General features: G+C 45.2%; 1 protein-coding gene across 3 annotated transcripts in view; it reads right to left on the minus strand.

The window, feature by feature from the left end:
• Nucleotides 1-23,033, minus strand: part of Irak2 (interleukin 1 receptor associated kinase 2) — a 59,953-nt gene that overhangs the window by 17,626 nt on the left and 19,294 nt on the right. For all 3 annotated transcript variants that reach the window (XM_040290737.2, XM_005333806.5, XM_021732017.3), the window contains exons 3-6: nucleotides 10,829-10,972; nucleotides 6,007-6,113; nucleotides 3,769-3,963; nucleotides 3,618-3,682 (exon numbers count right to left, since the gene is read on the minus strand). In XM_040290737.2, the coding sequence (XP_040146671.2) occupies nucleotides 3,618-3,682; nucleotides 3,769-3,963; nucleotides 6,007-6,113; nucleotides 10,829-10,972 (511 nt within the window). The remainder of the gene's footprint in view (nucleotides 1-3,617; nucleotides 3,683-3,768; nucleotides 3,964-6,006; nucleotides 6,114-10,828; nucleotides 10,973-23,033) is intronic.

Genomic DNA, 23,033 nt, shown 5'->3' on the forward strand with positions numbered 1-23,033 from the left:
AGCTGGCTTTAAGTGCCTCCTGTTGCTATTAGAAACAATCCCAAACCCCTTGACTCCTAGCCCCATCCTCAGCTCCACACCTGAATGTCTAACTGTATCCTGCTACTCAAGTTAATGTCATCTTAGGCTCAGCAAGTACTAAACCTGCTTCTCCATCTGTATTTATTATATCTGCAATGGGCACATCACCTATCCAGCTTCCTGGACGCTTCCTTACCTCCCCCATCTAATGAGTCACTATTTGTCACATAGACAGCTTTCTAAATGCCCCTTAATTTCCCTCTCCTTGGCCTTGGTCACCCCCATCCCATCCCATTGCCTCTCTGCTTCCCTCCACCTTCTGCCTGATCTCTCTATCCCCCTCTACTTCCTATCCACACTCGTCATGCCTATTAGTTATTTATAGGCCAGTCCCCCACTCGACCATTAACTTCTCAAAGGCAGAGACCAACTGCTTCAGGTCTGCATGTCCTGGAGCCTAGGAAAGGGATGGATGGCTCCATTATTTCAATCAATGAATGAGGGAGCGACTGCCAACTCTACCCAGGCACTAAGCCAAAGTGGAAGCAGAATTATGTTTCCAGTTTTAATAAAGTGTATGTGTGTATGTGTGTGTGTGTATGTGTGTGTGTGTGTGTGTGTGTGTGTGTGTGTGTGTGTATCAAGAGCCATCCGTGCACTATGTGTGAACCAAAAATCGGCATTGCAGTCAATGAATAGGAGAATCTGGTGTCTGGGAACTCTTCCAGTGGAAATCTCCTCTGGCTGTAACCGTCCAAACTCATGTGAGCCCTATTCAGCTCTGCCTGGTCCCCCACAGTACCAGAGATGGGATGACCTGCTGTAGTAGCACAGCCTCTCAGAGATGGGTTTGACCTGCCAAGATGACAATCAACCTGTTGACTGCAAAACATCAGAAGCAAGACTCCATCCCTGAAACCTATCCCTGCTTTGATGTACACCCTTAAATAAACCACAGGAGCCATTTTCTAATTGTCCAGCTCCAACTCCTGTGTGGGCTGGATCTATCAGGTGCTCTGCTTCAAAACTATTTCTGACTCTGTATCTTTTGTTCTTCACTAATTTTTTCTGTGGTGGTTTATAACCTCGTGGGCAGGAAAAGGGACCCCCTGGCAAGGCACTGGCAGCCTTTTGCACTGATGGAGATGTGCACTGTGTACACTTATATCCATCAATAAAAAGAAAAAGAATGAAAGAAAATATATCAAAATAATGCCAGGCACAGCAGCAACTGCCAGTAATCCCAGTGACCTGGGACAGTGAGGCAAGAAGATGGCAACTTTGAGGTCAATTTTGGCAACGTAGCAAGATCCTCTCTCAAAATACAAATTTTAGAAAGCCTGGGGGTGTAACTCAGTAATACAGTACCTGCCTAGTAAGTTCAAGGCATTGCAAAAAGAAAAAAAAAATGTTGGGCGCAGTGGTACACACCTGTAATCCAGCTACTTAGAAGGCTAAGGCAGGCTGGGCATGGTGGTGTACACCTGTAATCGCAGTGGTTTGGGAGGCTGAGGCAGGAGGATCACGAGTTCAAAACCAGCCTCAGCAAAAGCAAGGTGCTAAACAATTTGGTGAGACCCTGTATCTAAATAAGATACAAAGTAGGGCTGAGGATGTAGCTCAGTGGTCAAGTGCCTGAGTTCAATCCTCGGTACCAAAAAAAAAAGAAGAAGAAGGCTAAGGCAGGAGAATCATAAGTTGAAGGCCACTCTGAGCAATGTATCAAGACCCTGAATCAAAAATGAAAAGAGCTGAGGATGTAGCTCAGTAGTATAGCTATACTATACCCTCCCTGGGTTCAACCCCCTGTATCACACACAAAATAAAATAAAATATTAATACACACTGCTATGGTACTTTAAATATTTTTTTAAATATTTATTTTTTAGATGTAGATGAACACAACACATTGCCTTTATTTTTATGTGGTGCTGAGGATCAAACCTGGATTCTGCCATTGCTAGGCAAGCGCTCTTCTGCTAAGCCACAATCCCAGCTCATATATTTTCTTATTTTTAATAATTTTTTCCCAGTGCTGAGGATAGAACCTAGGGAGGGGCTCATGCATGCTGGCTCCACCATGGAGCTACACACCCAGTACTCAAAGTTATATTTCTTAAAATACTCCCTAGTAATCATGCATTATTCCATAATAATCATGCATCATGTGGCCAGCATGCAATAGGTGGTCAATATGTGTCCATGAAGGGAGAGTCAGGACAAAGTTCCCAGGACTGTGAAAAAGCTTTCCCAGTCCCCACCCAGCTCTGGAATTGGAAGCCCCACTTCACTTCTCTGGTCTGAATTTATCAATTTGTAAAATGAGCAAATTTAAAAATAACTTCTGTTTTTGTGGGACTGGTGATTAAACCCAGGATGCTCTACCATTATAAGCTACATCTCTAGCCCTTTTTATTTTTTATGTTGAGACAATCTCACTAAATTGCTGAGGCTGAACTCAAACTTGCAATCCTCCTGCCTCGATCTCCCAAGTAGCTGGGGTTTTATGCATATACCACTGCACCCAGCTGAAAATAACTTTTGAAGGCCTTTATTACTCTACCCTGGGGTTCAGTAAACCGTCTTTTTTTTTTTCCATTCTCACACTTACTAAGCATGTGCACTACCACTGAGCTATATTCCCAGCACCTCAGCAGACTTTTCCAGTAAAGGACTGCTTAGTAAATAGGTTAGACTCTGTAGGCCATACAGTCTCTATTCCAACTACTCAACCATACCCTGTAGCACAAAAGTAGGTACAGATAATCTAGAAATGAGTAATTATGGCTATGTTCCCAATGCAACTTTATTATAGGCACCAAAATTTGAATTTTATATAATATTCTTGTGTCATAGAGTACTTTTTTCCCAACCAATTAAAAATGTAAAAACAATTCTTAGCTCTCAGGCTGTACAAACATAAGTGGGGCCAGATTTAGCCTGTGGGTCTGCATTTGCTGGCCCCAATTCTAGTGGGCTACAATTTTAAAGTGGATTCACCATTAGAGCTGCAATTCATAAGTCTCTGCCTATATCAAAGCATGGGACAGAAACATATTTCTTCCCACATGGAAAGCAGGGGATGGAATGAGCCAGGTTTCCTTTATAACTCTAACCTATGCACATACTTGCTACATGGGAAAAGCATGGATTCTGGACACAGACCATGTAGGTTCATCAGTAAGTGGCTCTACCACTTACTAGCTTTGTGATTTTGGACCAGACACTTAACCTCTCTGTGCCTCCACTCACCCATCTGTAAAACAAAGTGATAATAGTAGCTATGTTATAGTATTCTTGTGAAGACTGAATGAGTTTATATGCTGATTTAAATATGCCCCCTAGAGTTCATGTGCTTGAAACTTAATCTCCAAATTCAACATGTTAATGGTATTTAAAGGTGGGCCCTTTGAGAGGTAATTAGGATTAGATGGGGTCATGAGGGTGGGGCCCCTAAGACAGCATTAGTGGCTTTATAAGAAGAGGAAGAGAGACAACACAGAGCACTTCACACCCCCCTGGCACATAGAAAGCACCATAGAGGGGCTATCTGTTATCATAATTGGACAAAGCGTTTTTTCTAAAGGGGAACTTACCTAAGACAAAGCTGCACCTCTGCCTGGAAGTACCTCTCCACTGACCCTGGACTTGAGCAGGCTGTCTGTGGAGAAAGACACTGGAACATGAATGAAAACCCAACCTCTCTTGTGTAGCCTCCACCCCTCTCTAGAAACCTATCAGGCTCACCTCTCTGAGCTTCTTGAAGGCTAAGGGCATCCCGTGCCTTTGCCCTCTGTAGACATCAGCAAAGGTGCCTTCGCTGATTCTGTGGCTTTGATCAAAGTCACCTGTTGCCTGGATCACTTCTGCCTCACTCCAGAAAAGGTTTTCTTCAGTCATGTTTGAGCACTTTTCTTGCTGTGGAACGGAGGTACTGAAGTCCTAAGAATTGAGAGAGAGAGACTGAGATTACTGTGGAAGCTTGCTTCCCCTGCTACCTCCAAGATCCCTGGAAACCAGAGCTCAGGGAATAGAGCTGATCATCTTATTCAGTAGGAAGTGGTGGGCCTGAGCTCAGATCCCAGTTGTACCTCTGTGACCTTGAATGAATTACTCAACCCCTCAATTTCCCCACTGGCAAATATAACAACAGTACCCCGGCCATTTTGAAGATTCACTAAGGTATTGGTGTGTAGGGAGTCAAATAAATGAAGTGAGGTCACACATCTGGTCAACTGCCACACTTGGTGCCCTCAGTCCTGTACACGGCAGGATGCTAGGCCTCCAGACTTCTGGAAGTGGGGAATGGATTCATAAAACCAAGCGTGATTCTCTACAGTCTCAGAGTCTTGGTGCACATGGAACCCTATAAAAAGATGCTCTCCTTCAGCACTTTCCCTTTTTAAAAAGGGATACATACAAATTGAAATTTGGCAAAGTTATATGTGCTTTTATTAACAGTTTTAGAAAATTGGGGACACAATATTCTCCATAATCCCATTATCCATTTAATTGCTATTAAAATTTAGTGTATTTCCTGCCAGTGAGCTACATCAGGATTTATTGAGCAAAAACAGGCCTATGCTGCACACATATACAGCTTGGATTTCTGGTTATTTTCCTCTTGATAATATACCATGATCATTCCCCTAAGGGATTAGACCATCATTTTTTTTTTTTTGGTGGGGGGGGAGGGTACTACAGACCAAACCCAGGCACACTTTACTGCTAAACCACTGAGCTATACCCTCAGCCTCTTTTCATTTTTTATTTTGAGACAGGGTCTTGCTAAGTTGTTGAGCCTGGCCTCAAACTTGTAATCCTTCTGCCTCAGCCTCCTGAATCTTTAGGATTATAGGCATGCACTACCACACCAGGGTTAAAAACATTTTTTAAAATGAAAATCCCTGCTTGAAAGAGTTCTTTTTTAAATTTTTTTAACGCTTTTTTAAGCTGTAGTTGGACACAGTACCTTTGTTTTATTTATTTTTTTAATGTCTTGCTGAGGATTGAACCCAGAACCTCACACATGCTAGGCGAGCGCTCTACCGCTGAGCCACAACCCCAGCCCCCTTGAAAGAGTTCTTTATGGCGGAAGTTCATTAATCAGATCCACGCAGCTGCCTTCTACCCAAGACACTGAACCTGTAATACTTTTAAGGACCATGAAAACATGTTAGTTTCTTTTAAAATTAGAAGATAAATGTATTTTTAGAATCAAAAAAATTGTTTGATTTTGTTTTGTTCTGCAGTGCTGAGACGGAACCCAAAGCTTCATGTGCTCTGAGAATGCACTCTACCACTGCACCCACTCCCAGCTGAGGGTTTTCATTTTAATCCAATGTGGATTAATATTTATATGAATATTAATGTTGTCAGAAAAGACAATTCTGGTTTTTGGTTTGTTTTTTGTTTTTTTGTTTCTGTTAGCAAAGGAAGGGGCCCATAAAGGCAAACGTACTAAAGACCCACCACCCACGTTAGTGCATCCTAAAACCCAAAATCACTCAAAATACAGGCTAACTCAGACTGAGTTATTCAACCCAGAACAAGTGAGTTGAAAAAAGGTAGGGGAGGGGGTTTATAAGCAAATGACCACCGTGTCCACACATTTGGGGAGGAAGGAGGTCAATAATCAGCTCGTCTCTCATTTAAACATAAATAATGGGGAAATCCATGAAAAGCATGTATGTAGGTTGGAGGGTAACTCAGTGCCACAGCGCTTACCCGATATGTGTGAGACGCGGAGATCCATCCCTAGCAACTCACAAAGAGAAAAGAAAAGAAAAATGCACTCCGTGAAGTGCACTCATCTCCACCCCTGCAGATTTTGTTGCCTGCCTATGCCTGTAGTCATAGAGGGCTCGAGTAATTTCATGGGTCTCCCTTCTCTTCCCCACCTTCAAACTGGTCTCAGGATGAAGAAATGAGAGGCTCCGTGAGCTGGGCAGTGCAGAAAGGGGTAGAAGCAGAGTGGGGATTTACCTTTGAATCCAGTGAGGTGGGGAGGTGAGGTCTTGAGGAATGAAGCACAACCTCCTTAGAAGAAATCGGGAGAGAGGCCTGGTGCTGGTCTCTGGCTGGAGCGGACCCTGGAAAGGAAGGACTTGGGGTCAGGACTTGCCTAGAAGGGGAGGAGCTGAGGGGTGGGCTCCCATCTAGTCCCCAGACCAAGACTGGCACTTTCTCAGTGCTGCCACTTCCTGCCACTCACCACACACCAGGCCACACACTCCTCAGGTGGGCATCACCTCATTTAAGCTATGTGACAACACAGGTGCTGTTTACCCTTCTACTTGACAGATGGAGATGTGGAAGCACTAGAGGTGGGGCCACACCCAAGACCACACAGCTGGTGTGTGGTAGAGCCAGGATTCCCCCTGCCCTGTGCCACCACCCAGTCAGCCCAACCAGCTGTCAAGCATGCCTTCTAGAAGCCTCCACAGCAGCTCACAAGGCAGTGAGAAACCTCTGAGGTCAAAGCCCATGATGGTCAGAGGCCGAAGAGACCACAGCGGGCTGGGAAAAGGGAGGACTTCAGGGAGGAAGGAGCATTAGACCTGGCCTTGAAAGATGGGAAACTTTTTTTTTTTTTTAACAGGTTGGCAGGGGTTGCTGGGATGAACTTAGGGGTGCTCTACTACTACCCCCCAGCCCCCAAAACAACAATTTTCAGAGTCCCACTAGTTGCCCAGATTGGGCCTCAAACTTGTGATTCTCCTGCCTCAGTCTCCCAGGCTGCTGCCATCACCCCGTGGGGAAACTTTTTTGCTAAGTGGATGTGGGGTGGGAGGGACTGAGGCAGTGGATCCGCCATGCAGAGGCAGGGCAGCGGGAGGGCCCAGCACAGCAGATCCACCAGGCCCACTTTTAAATGCTTCACGTGTGTTATTTATCTCTTGACTTGGGTGGATCATTAAGGTCTATCCCATGCCAGGAAGGCTACTAGCCAGGAGAGAGGCTGCATCTGTCCCTGTGGTTCTGGTAAAAGGGAATGGGGCTTGGACATATAGCACAATGGATGAGTCGGGTAAGGTGCGCTGGGACTTAGTCTTAGCTCCCCATGCTCAGGGTGACTATGGTAGAAGAGATAGAACTGGGGATGGAACCCAGGGTCTCGCATATGCTAAGCACACACTCTACCACTGAGCTAGACTTCCAGCACCCGCAATAACAATCTTCAAAGACTCCCTATGTCCAAAGAGCAGAGAGAAGAGGAAGAGAGGGATTCTCCTGCCATTGAGGGTCTGGTTCAAAGTGCATCGGGCTATGGGTTCTGCACCAATGCAGTCTACCAAGCTCAGATGGAAAATAGGCTTAACAGACAGTATCTGTGCCGAACACAGACAGAATTTTTTCTTGTCATTATTTCCTAAACAATAGTCTGACAACGATCTATACAACACTTACATTGTATTGGGTATTACAAGAAATTTAGAGATGACTGAAAATAGACAGGAATACATGCACAGGTTATCTGCAAACAACACTGTAATTAAGGGACTAGAGTGTCCACAATCTGGCAGCCATGGAAGTCCTGAAACCAGGCCCATGGGTAACTAAGGGACAACTGTAATCAGAATTTCATCATTGTTTGATCACTACTGAGCAAGCTGATTGGGACAGGAAAGGTCATTAAACTCTGCTTTTGTAAGTGTATGGAATTTCCTGTATGAGAAAATGTTTTAAGCCAGGTAAGGTGGTGGCACACCTATAATCCCAGGGACTCAGAGGCTGAGGCAAGTGGCTGGCAAGGTGGAGGCCAGCCTGGGAAACTTAGCAAGACCCTGTCTCAAAATAAAAATCAAAAAAGCTGGGGGTGGTTCAGTACTAGAGTATCCCTAGGTTCAATCCCCAGTACTGGGGGTGGGGGAGAGAGAGTATCTAAAGAAAAATAGGAGAACAGGTCAAAATAGCCAATGATGCAAGATGGGTCATGGGTGACCTGTGGGTGATGGGTACTGTGGGGTGGCATGGGTGGGACTGCTGTGTGGCTTCCATGTATGTATGTTGAAGATCTTCAACAAGAACAGCCACAAGTGGGTCAGGAAACAGGGCTGGTGTGTCCCACAGCCAGTAAGCAACTGGCCTCTTCTGTGAACTTCACAGAGGACCTCAGAAGGCCTGGGAGCCAGAATGCACTTCCACGCCTCCTTTATCCAGCAAGGTCAAGGGAGGCACTATCTACATAAGTGCCTCCAAAACACTGGAGTTAACCCTTTGAGAACTGTTAACAATAACAACAAAAAAGCAAACACTTATTTCAGAACTCTTTGTAGAACACCTGCTTTTCTAGATGGAATGCAGGTTCATCTCCTGTGACTCTAAATAAGGTAGGTGTGGCCCCTGTGCTGATCCCCATGTGGCTGTTCTGATGTAAAATCTTAGGGTTTTCCTAAGACAGAGCAGGCCTTGATCTGACGCTGTAAATGATTACTCTCTTATTTTTAGTTTGGGCAAAGAGACCATCAACTTCCTGTCTCACACTGCAGTGATCATCTGGACCTGCCAGGCACACCCGGGCCATGCAAGAAAGTAAACAGTGCAAAGACTGGTGGCAAAGGTGACAAGGCGACGCTTGTTTTTACAGTAACCGGGATAATGAATCCCGGAAGGAACTGCTACACCTGTTACCTGCTCCATCCTGAGGAGTGCCTGGCTAGAATTCCCCTATCTTATTTTTCACTCTGGCTATTGAACAGGTTCCCTTTATCTTTAATTACTGATTAGAAGTCTGTATTTATTTTTCCTCTTTCTTTTCTTTTGTGTGTGTATGTGTGGGGTGGTGCAGGTACTGGGTATCAAACCCTGGACCTTGTCTGTGCTAGGCAAATGCTATACCACTGAACTAAATCCCCAGCCCTTTTTATTTTATTTTGAGAGACAGTCTTGCTAAGTTGCTGAGGATATTGCTCAGTTGCTAAGGCTGGCCTCAAATTTGTGATCCTCCTGCCTCAGCCTCCTGAGTTGCTAGGAACACAGACAGGTGCCACCACATCTGGAGTACTTTTAAAAAATGTATGTTTAGCTACAGGAAACTATCCAGACTCAACCTAGCTGGGGTGTCTGGAATGTTCCTAGTGTCTGCTAACATTTAGTGAGCACTACCAACCTGGCAACACTGAAGTGTATGATCCTTCCAACAACATGGAATGGGTTCTGTTATTTTTATAGATGAAGAAACTGAAAGTACAGGAAGGCTGAGTCATTCTCCCTGCTAGAAAGTGACAGCCATGGGATTCAAATACAGGTCTGCCTCATGCCAAAGACCTGCTCCTCTTGGCCAGTGCGCTCCTTGGCCTCTGGAAACTGTGTCAGTAAACAGATTTCATGGATTTGGGATCTCTGGCTTCCACTCAGAAGGCCACAAGAGAGAGGAGGTGAGACTCAGCTACAGGGGCAAGAGGAAGACCAAGAAGCCAACTATAGGTTTCTCCTGGGAAGCCATCCATCAACTAAGACATCCTCTCATCTGGCAAACTGTCCCCCAGCCCTTGTCTGGACACAGGGGAAGGAGATGAATCTGAAGTGGTCTGCCAGGCTCTGGGATAGCAGCATGTGCAGTACTTAGGGACTTATGCAACCAGATCCCTTGACCCAGACACCTCTTCCTACTCATGTGCCCTTGAAGGGGTCACTCTCCTTCTATCTCAGGTCCCTCAGGACAAAGGAGCAGAACTGTGACTGACAGAGAGGAGGCGTTGGGGAGGGCACCCTCTTCTCTCCATGGCTGGGTTGTGAATGCTGGGCTCTGGACAGAGATGGGGTCAGGCACCCAGCTCAGAGTCCCCATGCAGGCCTGACCTATGCCAGCGACTGGGAAGGCACCAGTAAAACATGGTAACCCCTGACCTTGGCTACACTGTGTGACCTCTCTGTACTTCAGTAGCCTCATTGGTGAAGTGGAGATAAGAATAATACCTAACTCATATACTTGGCTAAGGATTAAAGGTCCTTAATTACTGAGTAATTTTTTGCTTTTGACAAAGATGATTCTAAATGAGAGCTGAGATGTAGTTCAGTGGTAGAGTGCCTGCCTAGCCTATGTAAGGCCCTGGGTTCCATCCCCAGCACCACATATTAAGAAGGTAACAAATTCTATATGTCCTTTTGGATTATTTATTTATTTATTTAGGTACTAAGGATAAAAACTCAGGGCTTCACATATGCTTAGCACATGCTTTACCACTGAGTTACACTACCAGTCCATATGTATATTTTTGTTTGTTACCAATTTATTTTACTTTTTGGTTTTTGCTTGTTTTTGGATTTTGGTTTTTGCTAAGATAGAGTCTCCCTATGTTGCTCAGGCTTATTTGGAACTCCTGGACTCAGGCGATCTTTCAGTCTCAATCCTCCCAAGTGCTAGAACTATGGGTTTTTTCTCACTTTTTTTTTTTTTTTTTTTTTTTTTTTTTTTTTTGGTACCAGGGATTGAACTCAGAGGGACTTAGCCACTGAGTCACATCCCCAGCCCTTTATATTTTGAGACAGGGTTTCGCTAACTTGCTGAGGCTGTCTTTGGACTAGTGATCCTCCTGTTTGGGTTCTGAGTTGCTGGGCTTACAGGCATGGGTTTTTTTTTTCCCCACTTTTAACTCACTATATGTGGACATGTCTCCATGAATATACACATATCTATGACATCATTAACTGTACTTTATCACTGTGAAGGTCTGTCATTTTTCTATCCCCCACCCCTAAAGTTCTGATCTGATATCCTGAGTTGATTGTCCTTCTAGATACATCCTCATTTCCTTAAACATTTTTGCTGTAAGTTAAAAAAATCAAATTAAATTGAAGATACCTGGACCTGGGAAGGCAGTGGGCCTCAAGGGTTGCCCCCTTTCCTGCTCATCCTGGGTGTTTCTCCCAAAGGCTGCTTCAGATCCTGGCTTCACCACCTCTGGGGAGGCTGGGAAAGAAGGTCTGGTTTCAGGAACTGGTTTCCCTGAAAACAAGATGGAAAGAAGGTCATTATCATTTCCTGGCATAGGGTAGCCATGGAGAGGCCGGGCCTGGAAGTAACAGACTTGGCTGTGCCCTAGATTCACAGAGTGCCTGGGATGAAGGGTCTTTCTCTCTCTGGATCAAGTCTATGCACCATGATGCATGGTAACGCGCCAGCTCTGACATTCTGTGTTACACAGCTGTGTAACCTCAGACATGTGACTTTCCATCTCTGAGCCTCTGTTTCCTTACCTGATCTTGATAATAATAACATCCACTTGCCTCCCTTGCAGGACTGATGTAAGAAGGAAATGAGAACACAAGTGTGAAAGGGCTTTAAACACCATCCATTTCCCGTGAGCATATGAGCAAGTTAAAGATACCCAATCCCAGGGCTGCAGTTGTAGCTCAGTGGTAGAGCGTTTGCCTAACATGTGTGAGGCACTGGGTTCAATCCTCAACACCACATAAAAATAAATAAATAAAATAAAGGTATTGTGTCCATCTGCAACTAAAAAAATGAACAAACAAAAAAGATATCCAGGGTTGGGGATATGGCTCAAGTGGTAGAACACTCACCTGGCATGTGTGAGGCACTAGGTTCGATCCTCAGCACCACATACAAAAAACAAAGATGTTGTGTCCGCCAAGAACTAAAAATAAATATTAAGACTCATTCTCTTTCTCTCTCTCTCTCTCTCTCTCTTAAAAAAAAAAAGAGAAAGAAAGAAAGATACCAATTCCCAGGCTGGGGATGCAGCTCAGTGCCTAGCATGCACAAGGCCCTAGGTTCCAGTCCAGCTCTAAAATAAATTAAAATAAAATAAAAAATAAAAACCTGTCCCTCTAAGTTGCTCCTTACACTCAGAGGCATAAAAGTTCTTGCTGTCCTACAGGTTCCCTCCATAAGCCATGCAACACAAGTACCCTTCCCCAGTTTGTAGACATGCTACTCAGCAGGGCAACAGAGGACCCACCAAGTCAGGTCCAGGCCCAGTGTCAGAGAAGTTAAATCCTTACATCTTTGTGTCTCATCCTTGTTAAATATGGGGAAACTGAGGCCTGGGCAGGTCAGTGATTTGCCCACAATTATACAGCCAGAGGCAGGCTGGGCTGGCTGCAGAAGTCCTCTGCTCCTCAAGAGCAATCACTTCCCATTGACATGGATTTGAGAAACCCCAAAGGTGCTGTGAGTCACAGAGATAGGAAGGAAACCCACCAGATCAGTTACAAGACATAGGGCAAGAGCTGACAAGCACCAGCCAGAACATACTAGAAACTCTGTGGGCCTCCAATGGTTTCTTCTGCCATCATAGCAACAAGAGCAACCAGGGACACTACGTAAATTCATCAGTGTTTCAATATAACTTTATTTATACAAACAAAAGGCAGGCCAGATTTGGCATATGGGCTTATAGTTAACTGAACTCTGGAATAAGGATAAAAATAAGTTAAAAGATCTTTGACTTTATCCATTGACATGAAAAGGTGCTAAGAACATACTGTTGAATAAAAAGAGTAAGCAACAGAAGAGCATATATCATATGTTAATAGCTTGTTGTAAAATACGTGTAAAAGTATAGAAGAAGTCTATATATATAAAGAGAAAAGGAGTAGGCATGGTAGTGCACATCTGTAATCCCAGCCACTTGGGAGGCTGAGGCAGCAGGATTATAAGTGAGAGGCCAGCCTCCACAACTCAGCAAGACCCTGCCTAAAAATAAAAATAAACAAATAAAAAGGGCTGGGGATGTGATTCAGTGGTAGAACACTTGCCTAGCATATGCAAGGCCCTGGGTTCAATCCCAGTAACTAAATAAAAATAAATAAACAGATACATAAAAGAGAGAAGGAGAAAAGGAATCTGAAGAATACACATCAAGGGGGCTGGGATGTGGCTCAAGCGGTAGCGCGCTCGCCTAGCATGCGTGCGGCCCGGGTTCGATCCTCAGCAGCACCACATACCAACAAAGATGTTGTGTCCGCCGAGAACTAAGAAAAAATAAATAAATGTTAAAATTCTCTCTCTCTCTCTCTCTCTCTCTGTCCCCCTCTCTCACTCTCTCTTTAAAAAAAAAAAAAAGAATATACATCAAAATATTTGTGACAGTGATTATTTCTGGGTGGAGAGAGTGGCAGGGATTTTATATTGTATATTTTTTTGTTTTTGGTTTATTCATATCACGGAATTTTTCAACAATGATCATTCATTATTTGCAAAGTAAAGAATACTTGCTAAGAAAAAAAAAATGAGTGAGCAAGTGAGTTCAAATAATGACTAAGATGGATCTTCCACACCCTAGTGAGCAGCCTGCCTTGGGGACACCGCTGGCCCAGTTCCTAAGCATGTGAGCCCATGCGCCAGCCCTCCACTGATTCGACTGACTAACTTGTGCTTTTACCCCCCCCCCATGTTCTATTTCTCACTCCAAGTACCCTCCCTCCCCTAACACCCTGGAAGTCTGAGGTAAGGAAACAGACTCATGGAAGTTATGAGACCAGACCCGGATGGATGGACGGACGGATGCAGAGAGGAGCAGGGCCTGAGTCAGGAAGGCACCTCCCCAAGAGGATGTCATCCCTCCCCCCAGGGTCCTCTCACATTGCAGAGGGACTCTAGCAGCAGCTCCTTCCCGGCAGCCACCTGGCCCCATGGTGTCCTGCCTTCACAGGCGCAGGCAGGAAGGGAACAATGGGTCGTGGTACACAACAACAGCAAAGAACAATTAGAATAATTACAAGAGAACAGTGACTCAAAAACAGGTTTGGGACAGAGCTGCCCGCTCCCAGGGTGTGGAGGAAGGGCCACTTCATGCCATTTCAAGGCATCTTATTCCCCAGCCTAGGCTCTCTGGCCAGGGACACTGCCTCTCTCCTATCACCTTCCTTCCACAGAACCACATTGGGTGGAAATGCCATGTTCTTCCAATCACCACATTGGTGGCATTCTTGTTACCTCATGTGTGAAGCCCAAGGGCAGAAGTGGCTCCCTCGTGCTGGCTGGGGAAGGGTCCCCAATAGTGACCTACAGAGGCCAGGCCCACAGTGTGTGACACTCCCCAAGGGTCCCATCTGCACTGTACACAGCCCTGGCCACAGCAGATGAGGCACCTGGCCCTGTCTGTATGAGCCTTAGTTTCCATTGGGGGAAGGAGGCCATCTGGCCTCACTTATCTTCAGTGCCCCACCCCCTGATGACATCTTCGTTCAGTACAAATCTTTGCCTTTGTCAAGTCATAGTTGGTGGGAACATCAAAACCACCAGCCCAATTGGTGACCCCTGAGGGCTCCAACCTTGTGGAATATAGGAAGCTCCTTTCTCTGTTTTCATCCTAGGGAGAGTCCAGCTCTTCTGTCTCTTTTTTTCTTTCCTCAGTGACACACAGTGGCACTCTGGATCACACGGAAGTGATGCCAGATTTAAAGATAAGTAGTTAGTGTAGTTAGGTAAATTGGGACTAATGTGGAGAATGGAATCCAAGAAACCGGAACAACACCTGGAGAAATTGAAATCTTAATGTCCCCAAGGCCCAGACCCGTCCTAAAGAACTGTTAATGAACTAACTCCCAGCAAACAGGGAGGTGCCAATCAAACCACCCCAGGCCCTTCCAATGCCCAGATTACTCCTCCCTGCCCCATCAATCCACCCATATCCCAACTTTTGGCCTTCCCACCTGCATGCCCCATCACTGCAAGATAGTGGGAAACAAAAGGTAGATGTGGGAGGACAAAAGAAGACTTCAGATATAAAATAGGGAAGACCTCCCCTTTCCACGAATTCTGACTTTCAGGTTCTCTTCTTCCTCCAGGGAGGAGTCTTTTCTGCTATCCTTTAATAAAGCTTCCACTTTCCACTCTCCACTTGCCTCAGCACACTTCTCTGGTGTTATACTTCAGCATTCAGGGAAGCAAGGACTCGTGGTAAACAGTGGTAACAGAAGGGCGTTGGGGCGGGGACAGGGTACCAGCCTTCAAGGAAACCTGGCGGTTCCCTTGGGGTGACAGCCATCCTCCCACACAGGAGGTACCTAGTCACACTTGGAAGGCCACACCCAGCACCAACATCAGCTGACAGCTGTCTCAGTGTGCTCTGGATTTGGATGTCTTTTTTTTTTTTTTTTTAATGGCAATACTGGGGATTGAACCCATGGCCTCATGCATGTTAGTAAAGTACACTAACACTGAGTGACATCCCCATCCCTTCTTATTTTGAGACAGATCTTGCTAAATTGTCCAGGCTGGCATTGAACCTGAGATTCTCCTGCCTCTGCCTCCTGAGTAGCTGGGATTGCAGGTGTGACTTACTAGGCCTGGCTAAATGTCTTTTAAATGCAAACAATAAATAAAATGAATAAATATCAGACAACTTGGGCTGGGGCGTGGTTCAGCATGCACAAGGCCCTGGGTTTCATCCCCCACACCACAAAAGAAGAAAACAAAGCAAAAAAAATTTAAACATATTGATTTCTGCCCTGGATTTGCTGATATGTGATCTGAATTGGAAGAGGCAGGACAGGTCTTTGCCTCTTTTCCTACAATCAAAGCTGCAGGCCAGCCGCTTGCCGGCACACACCTATAATCTCAGCAGCTCAGGAGGCTGAGGCAGGAAGATCACAAGTTAGAGGCCAGTCTCAGCAACTTAGCAAGGCCCTGTCTCAAAAGAAAAAAAATGAAAAGGGCTGTGGCTGGAGCTCAGTGGTTAACCGCTTCTGCATTCAATCCCTGGTACCAAAAAAAAACACCTGCAAGACAGGGAAAATGTGGCCTCTCTGTCCTCGTTCTCTGGAAATTTGCTCTCTGATTGTTAAGCAGATACAATGCCCACTCCTTCAGGCTGCCACCCTAAGATGCTGGTGAAATAAAAATAGAACAGCAATGCAGGATGAGGTGAAGGAAGCCAAATGTTCATAAATAGGGGTAAAGAGGGTTCAATCTGGGCTTCCTGTCTGTCGAGGCCAAGAAGCAAGCTGGTTAGAGTTCTCATCCCTGACACACAGGACAGCCTCACACTTCCAGAACTATGCCTTTTTTCTTCTCCAGGAGTAAGTGGTTAAAGCTTCTGTTACGGGGGCTGGGGATGTGGCTCAAGCGGTGGCGCGCTCGCCTGGCATGCGTGCGGCCCGGGTTCGATCCTCAGCACCACATACCAACAAAGATGTTGTGTCCGCCGAGAACTAAAAAATAAATATTAAAAAAAATTCTCTCTCTCTCTCTCTCTCTCTCTCTCTCTCCCTCTCTCACTCTCTCTTTTAAAAAAAAAAAAAAAAAAAAAAAAAAGCTTCTGTTACGGGTTGGGCCACCTTAGCCTCCATCACTGCAGCTGAGTGCCTGTGGCCAAGTTTCTTAACCCCCACCCCCAGCTTCCTGTCCTCTTCAGGGGAGTTGAAATAAATGATAACCCTCCTCCTCCTGGCCCTACCCAGAGGCTCAGTGTGATGAGAATGTCCCTTATGGCTACCTAAAACACACTTCTGGCTCCCATTGAGGGCTTCTGAAGGAAGCATGGAAGATAGAAGACAATTTTCCACATTTTAAATGCTCTCATAGAAACTGAATCCAGGTGGGTGGCAACTTGGTGAATGACCCCAAAGATACGGCCAAGGGGGCAAAACGACACAAGAGCCAGGTGGTGGCAGAAGAGGCGGGGACCTGCTCTCCCCTGCCTGTGCCCTTGTGGCCAGCCTCATGGCACACAGCAGAGTGGGCAGCTTGGGGGCCTATGAAGACAAACGGGAAGCTGGTGGCTGTGAGCAGGAAGAGGCTGACAACTTGGTTCTCAGACAATCAGATTAGATGGGGGTGATTTTGACAACTGAGGCTGACAGCAGACCTAAACCAGAGTGACAGTGGAGTCTGGGGCGGCAGGAAGACAGCAGGTGGGGGCAGCAGCACTTCGGTATGTCCCATTCACAACTCACCAGGGCTGGTTGATGGGCATTTCTCTTTCTCTCTCCGTTGTATTTTGGGAATGTCCTGCATTCTCTCTAATGAGTGTGAATCAATTACTGGCCTCCCAGCACTTGCTCGGCATGGACTCCATCAGTTCTGCACTCTGCAGCTGGGCTCCCCCAAGGTGGTCTCCCCCAGTCTCTGCTTCCTCCTCTGACAATCAGATGAGGAACTGGACCCTCCACCACCTAAGACTTCCCATGAGATGAATAAGTACTCAAGAGACACAGACTAAGCAGAGCACAGAGGCACACGCCTGTAATCCCAGCAGCTTGGGAAGCTGAGGCAGGAGTATCTTGAGTTCAAAACCAGCCTCAGCAACAGCAAGGCACTATTTAGAGACCCTGTCTCTAAATAAAATAGAAAATAGAGCTGGGGATGTGGCTCAGTGGTTGAGTGCCCGAGTTCAATTCCCAATACCAAAAAAAAAAAAAAAGAGAGAGAGAGAGAAAGAGAGAGAGAGAAAGATTCAAGGTATTATTATTTACTACAGTTAAAAATTACCACAACCCTCCCTGCCGACTCTGGATAGGACTTCTTTCTCTATGCACTTTCCCCAAGTGTGGCCTACTTAATTCAGATCACAGCTCTGGGGCAAAGGTCTGTCTTTTACTCCATGAAAGTGGAAGCTAGAACACTGACTTACACTCTGTACTTATTCCCACCTTCCTCCATGCAAAGGATTGAAGGAGGTTTCTGCATGCTGAGGCCTTGGCTGACCCCAGGGCCCTCACTTGCTGCCTGGGGACATTCAGCACAATAGCAAATCCAGGCCTCCTCACTGAGGAAAACAGGGCTCAGCTGCCCACAAAGTCCTTCCCTGGTGAGCACACTTGGGAAATCCCCCACCCTTCACCCTTGAACTAGACAGTGATGCAATATCTATATATTTGTTTTCATTCTGAAGCTGACTCCTGGATGAAATGGATTCCTTCAAAAACAAAGGAAAGGGATTCATCCACAGCTTAACCCAGGGGCCAGCTGCCCATACCAGGAATGAGGCACCTTTCCTTCCTCATCTCCGGTCTCCAACCTCCTGGAGACATAAAATCAGGCAAATCTGAGGGCAGGATCTGTCTTCCTGGATTGCTCTCGCCCTGGTTCTCCAGAGATTCTCATCCACGGCCAAGGTGACAAAGGTGCCTCATTCATTTGCTGTTAGGGACTAGGATGCATCCTTCATCAAATGGATTGAATCTCTACATTTAGCTAATTAAATAAAAGCTCTCTAGGGGATGAGGGTGTAGCTCAGCCTAACATCAGCAAGGGCCTGGGTTCCATCCAGCAATACAAAAAAAAAAAAAAAGATATCTAATTAAAGAAGCTTAAAGGAGGGTGGCCTAATAGGCCTACCTCTATAGGGTGGCCAGGGAGAACTTCAGTGAGTGGGTGCCATTTAATCAGAGACCCACAAGATGAAGAAAACCAGCCACAGGAAGAATGCAGAAGAGGTGAGGAGAAATCTGTGCTTAAAGGAGCAGGAGCAACATGTGCAAAGGTCCCAAGGCAGAAAACAGTTTGGCACATCCCCTTGAATAAAGACCCTAGTGGTCAAGCTGAAGGAGTCAAGGGAAAGAGGAAGGATTTGGTAGAGATGAGGTCAAAGAGCTTGGCAAGAGTGAGACCAAGGGGACCTTGTTAGGCAGAAACTTCTCATAAGCTCCTAGAGAGATAACCTCTGGATGAGACAATGTTACCAAACACCCACTAATTCCCCTCTCATATCAAGCCCCCCTTACAATTAGGAAGGAGTCATAAAACTGGTCTGGCCAATGGGCTTTAAGTGAAGATGCTGTTACTTCCAGAACAAAGCAGGAGGTGGCCTGACCCATAGAAAACCACAGGAGCAAGAGGTCAATCTTAATTGTGTTGAACAACTGAGATTTTGGGGGTTGTATTATTGCAGCATGACCTAACCTGTCCTGATTAATTCATAATCTATGTCCAAAACTTGCAATACAGAGGAGCATAGTCAAGCAGAAAAGCCAAATGACAGCTAGGCTGGGCATTTGGCTCAGTGGCAGAGTACCTGCCTAGCATGCATGAGATCCTGGGGTCAATCTCCAGAGCTGCAAAAAACATAAAACAAAATAAATAAATGGAAGTTCACCTTACCCACCCTCTGAAAACTTGGGGACCAGTTTAAATGCACTGCACATGCACCTCTGTTCATTATCACAACACTCCCAAGAAACCAACAATGATTAACACTTTTTTAACTATGGAAGAACTAATACATGGAGGAAAAGTCAGGTTATGTCATGAGCCTCAATGCAATAACTAAAACAATACCATACTTTTTATATAGTGAAGCTTCGTGGTTTACAAGCAAAGTAAACAGGGAAATGTCTGTACCCATTTTTTAGAAGGGAAAAGTGAATATTCATGCCATCTAGTGACCTACTCAAATATGGATTAACGTCAAGCAGACCTCATTTCCCATCTCAGTCCTATGTGGTCTTGGGCAAGGTCCTTTGTCTCTCAGTCAGTTTCCATATGTATAAAATAAAAATAACAAGAAAAGATGCTTGCTAACATACATTGCGTGCTAAATACAAGTTATTCCTAGAATCCAGAGACCCTGAGTTCTTGCCCTGGGAGTCTTGGCCCAACTCAATTCCAGCTCCAGTAACAAGGACCTATTAACCCTGGGGTCAGAATCTGATCCCTGTTTTGTTCTTCCCAAGAGGGCAGAAAGAGGTGGATGTGCAGAACCTTTCAGGAGAGCAAACCCAGAAACCCTTATTGGGCCTTGCAACAGCCCAGCCTCTTTGGAAAACAGAGGGACCATTCTCCTGTTTCATTTCAGCAGCAGCCCAAAATTCCCCTCTCAAAAAGAGCCCTGCTCCAGGAAGGAAATGACTTTGGCAGAGATGTCAAACCCCAAGTTTGAAACCGTCAGGATTGCATAACCAACAAGAGACTGTGTGAAAATTGCAAAACTTTAAAAAAAAAAAAAAAGTCCCCGGAAGATGGTAATATCAGATGGAAAATAAAAACCTGATCACCTCCCAAGTCCCTTTGGCAACCTGAAGCATCAGGAACCTCATAGTCACAGGGTGGTAGTAAGTTTTCAAATCACAATTTTGCACATGTGAATGTACACAGTGCTGGGGATGAAACCCAAGGTCATGCACATACTAGACAAGTTACACCCCCAGCCCTTTTTGAGACAGGGTCTTCCTAAGTTGTTGAGGCTGACCTCAAACTTGCAATCTTCCTGCCTTGGCCTCCTGAGTCGCTGGGATTACAGGCGTACACTACTGTACCCAGCCTTAAACAATATCAAATGACTTCATTTGGGGTTCTAGAACTGAACAATACTCCATTCTTTAAAAGATAATAAGTGTTCTGATGGTTTGTGCTAAAGAGGTTGGTTGGGTTTTTGTTTGTTTGTTTGTTTTTGTTTGGTGGTGGGGTACCAGGAATTGAACTCAGGGGCACTCGACCACTGAGCAACATCCCTAGGCCTATTACTTCTTTGGCCCACCTGTGTCCCACCCCTCAGGCCTTCCCACCTACATTCCATCACTGAAAGAACTATAAAAAGGGGAAACAACCGCACTTCCACTGATTCCACCTCTTGGGTCCCCTTCTTCCTCCGGGAGAAGTCTTTTCTGTTGTCCTTTAATAAACTTCTAATTTCTACTCTGACGTTGCCTCGGCGTGCTTCTCTGGTGTTATTCTTCAACATTGGGGAAGCAAGGACTCATCACCGGTCAACAGCAGTAACACTGCCTACCCAAACTGCCCTCTGTACATTTCTTTGAGTCCTTACACTATGGCTGGTTAAGTGCATCTGTGTAATTATTGTATCTGTCTCCCACATCAGATAAAAGCTGACCAGGTTGGTGGTTTAATGGCTGTGTCCCTACTTCGCTCATCGTAAGTCCTGGGTAAGTGTTTTTGTTGGTTTAGCACTGAATCTCATTCAGATTCTAGGACACAAGAGAAATGGAGTGGGCATGGTGGTGCACACCTGTAATCCCAGCCATGTGGGAGGCTGAGGAAGGAGGATTATGAGTGAGAGGCCAGCCTCCACAACTCAGCAAGACCCTGCCTAAATATAAAAATAAACAAATAAACATATATATATGGAAAAGTTCACCTCACTGTTAGACACAGCTGGTTCTCAGCACCAATCTTCACAGCCAGACCCCACTGTCAAGTTCCACCCACAGGCTCAGCTCCTAAACTGGTAGCACCACCTCCTTTGATGGCATTCAAGCCCCTGGAGCGCTGCCTTTCACTGGAAGCCACTGTGAGATACCATGACCTCTGCCCCAATTCCTGCTCCTAAGCTTCTAAGATAGCTCTAGAGCTACCTCACATTCACCAACTAGGCCTGGAGCCTGACCAAGTTCTCTCAGGAGCATGACCATCGTTTTTTTTTTTTGTTATGTTTTGTTTTTTTAGATGGGGTACCAGGGATTGAACCTAGGGGCATTTAACCACTGAGCCACATCCCTAACCCTTGCTGTTTTTAATTTTGAAATAGGGTCTCTCTGAGTTATTCAGCACCTCCCCTTTGCTAAGGCTGACTGAACTTTCGATCCTCCTGCCTCAGCCTGCTGAGCCACTGAGATTACAGGCATGCGCCACCATGCCCAGCTACATGAACCTTTTGTTTGCAGGAGACATCTTTCTTCTAGAGAGCATAGTCTGAAAAATGCTACTTTACCCTGAGCAAGATGGCACATACCTGTAATCCCAGCAGCCCAAGAGGCTGAGGCAGAAGAATTGAGAGTTTGAAGGCAGCCTCAGCAATTCAGTGAGGCCCTAAGAAACTTAGCAAGACTCTCTCTCTAAATTGAAAAGAAAAAAAACATATATATTGTTTATCTTTGGCTGTGATAACCACAGTAGAAGTGATTAGAAACCAAGAGACTGGAAGCTTCTAGTTTTCGTGAGAACTCTATCATTTATATATATGAAAAAAGTAAATTCTGCCCAGAGTTCATGCATGCAGAACATATGCTTCACCACTGAGCTACATCACCAGCTCCTTATTTCTTTTACTCAGCTTTGTCTTGTCTTTAAATCCAACCTCCTCTGCTGTTCCTCATTGGTATATTTACGCTATTACATAGAGTAAACAATGTACAACTCTAGAATTAAAAATTAAGACAGGTAAATCTTTTTTTTAATAGTTTGCTATGTAGGAATTTATTTTTTTAATTTGTTTTAATTAGTTACACATGACAGTACAATGACCTTGAAATATCATACATTTGAATCAGATGGGATATAATTTCTCATTTTTCTGAGTATACAGGTTGTAGAATCACATTGGTCATGTAGTCACATATATACACACAGTAATAATAATGTCTGTTTCATTCTACTATCCTTCCTATCTCCCTATCCCCTCCCATCCCCTCCTCACTTCTCTCTACCTAATCTAAGGTAACACTATTTTTTTTCCTCACATCTTCATACCAGGTAAATCTTTAAATTATACTTTTTGTCTTTTGACACTTCCCATCCAACTGGTTCCAGTGGCATCAAGTGAGGCACCTGGTAAGTACTTTAAATTAGGACTGGCGGGCAACTAAGCTTAGAAGCCAGTGCAGGAAAGATAAAAGGTGTCAGGGTTCAGTACTGATAGGTCTAGGCTGGATCTTTGGCTGTGATAACCACAGCAGAAGTGATTAGAAACCAATAAACTGGAAGCTTCTAGTTTTCGTGAGAACTGTATCACCAAAGAAACCACAGGACTGGTCTGATAAAGGCTTGTGATTAGCAAACAGGCTCAGTGATGTAGGCCTGTAATCCCAGCCTCTTGGGAGGCTGAGGGAGGAAGATCACAAGTTGGAGGCCAGCCTCAGCAACTTAGCAAGATCTTGTCTCAAAAAATTAAAAAATAAAAAGGGCTGAGGATGTAGCTCAGTGGTAAAGCACCCCTGGGTTCAGTCTTCAGTACATCAAAAAAAAAGAAAACACCTTGTGATTATTTGACTCCCCCCAACTCCCTTTGGGCCCTCAAACCCACACCAGCAGGAAAAGGATGTGAAAACCAAGGAGTTCTCAGTAAAAGCACATGCTTTCTGACTCCACTTCAGATAAGGCTTCAGGGAGTAAAGAATAAGGAAGTTCCACTCTTGCTGCCCAC

The sequence above is a fragment of the Ictidomys tridecemlineatus genome, chromosome 16 (genome assembly GCF_052094955.1).
Source record: "Ictidomys tridecemlineatus isolate mIctTri1 chromosome 16, mIctTri1.hap1, whole genome shotgun sequence".
NCBI lineage: Eukaryota > Metazoa > Chordata > Mammalia > Rodentia > Sciuridae > Ictidomys > Ictidomys tridecemlineatus.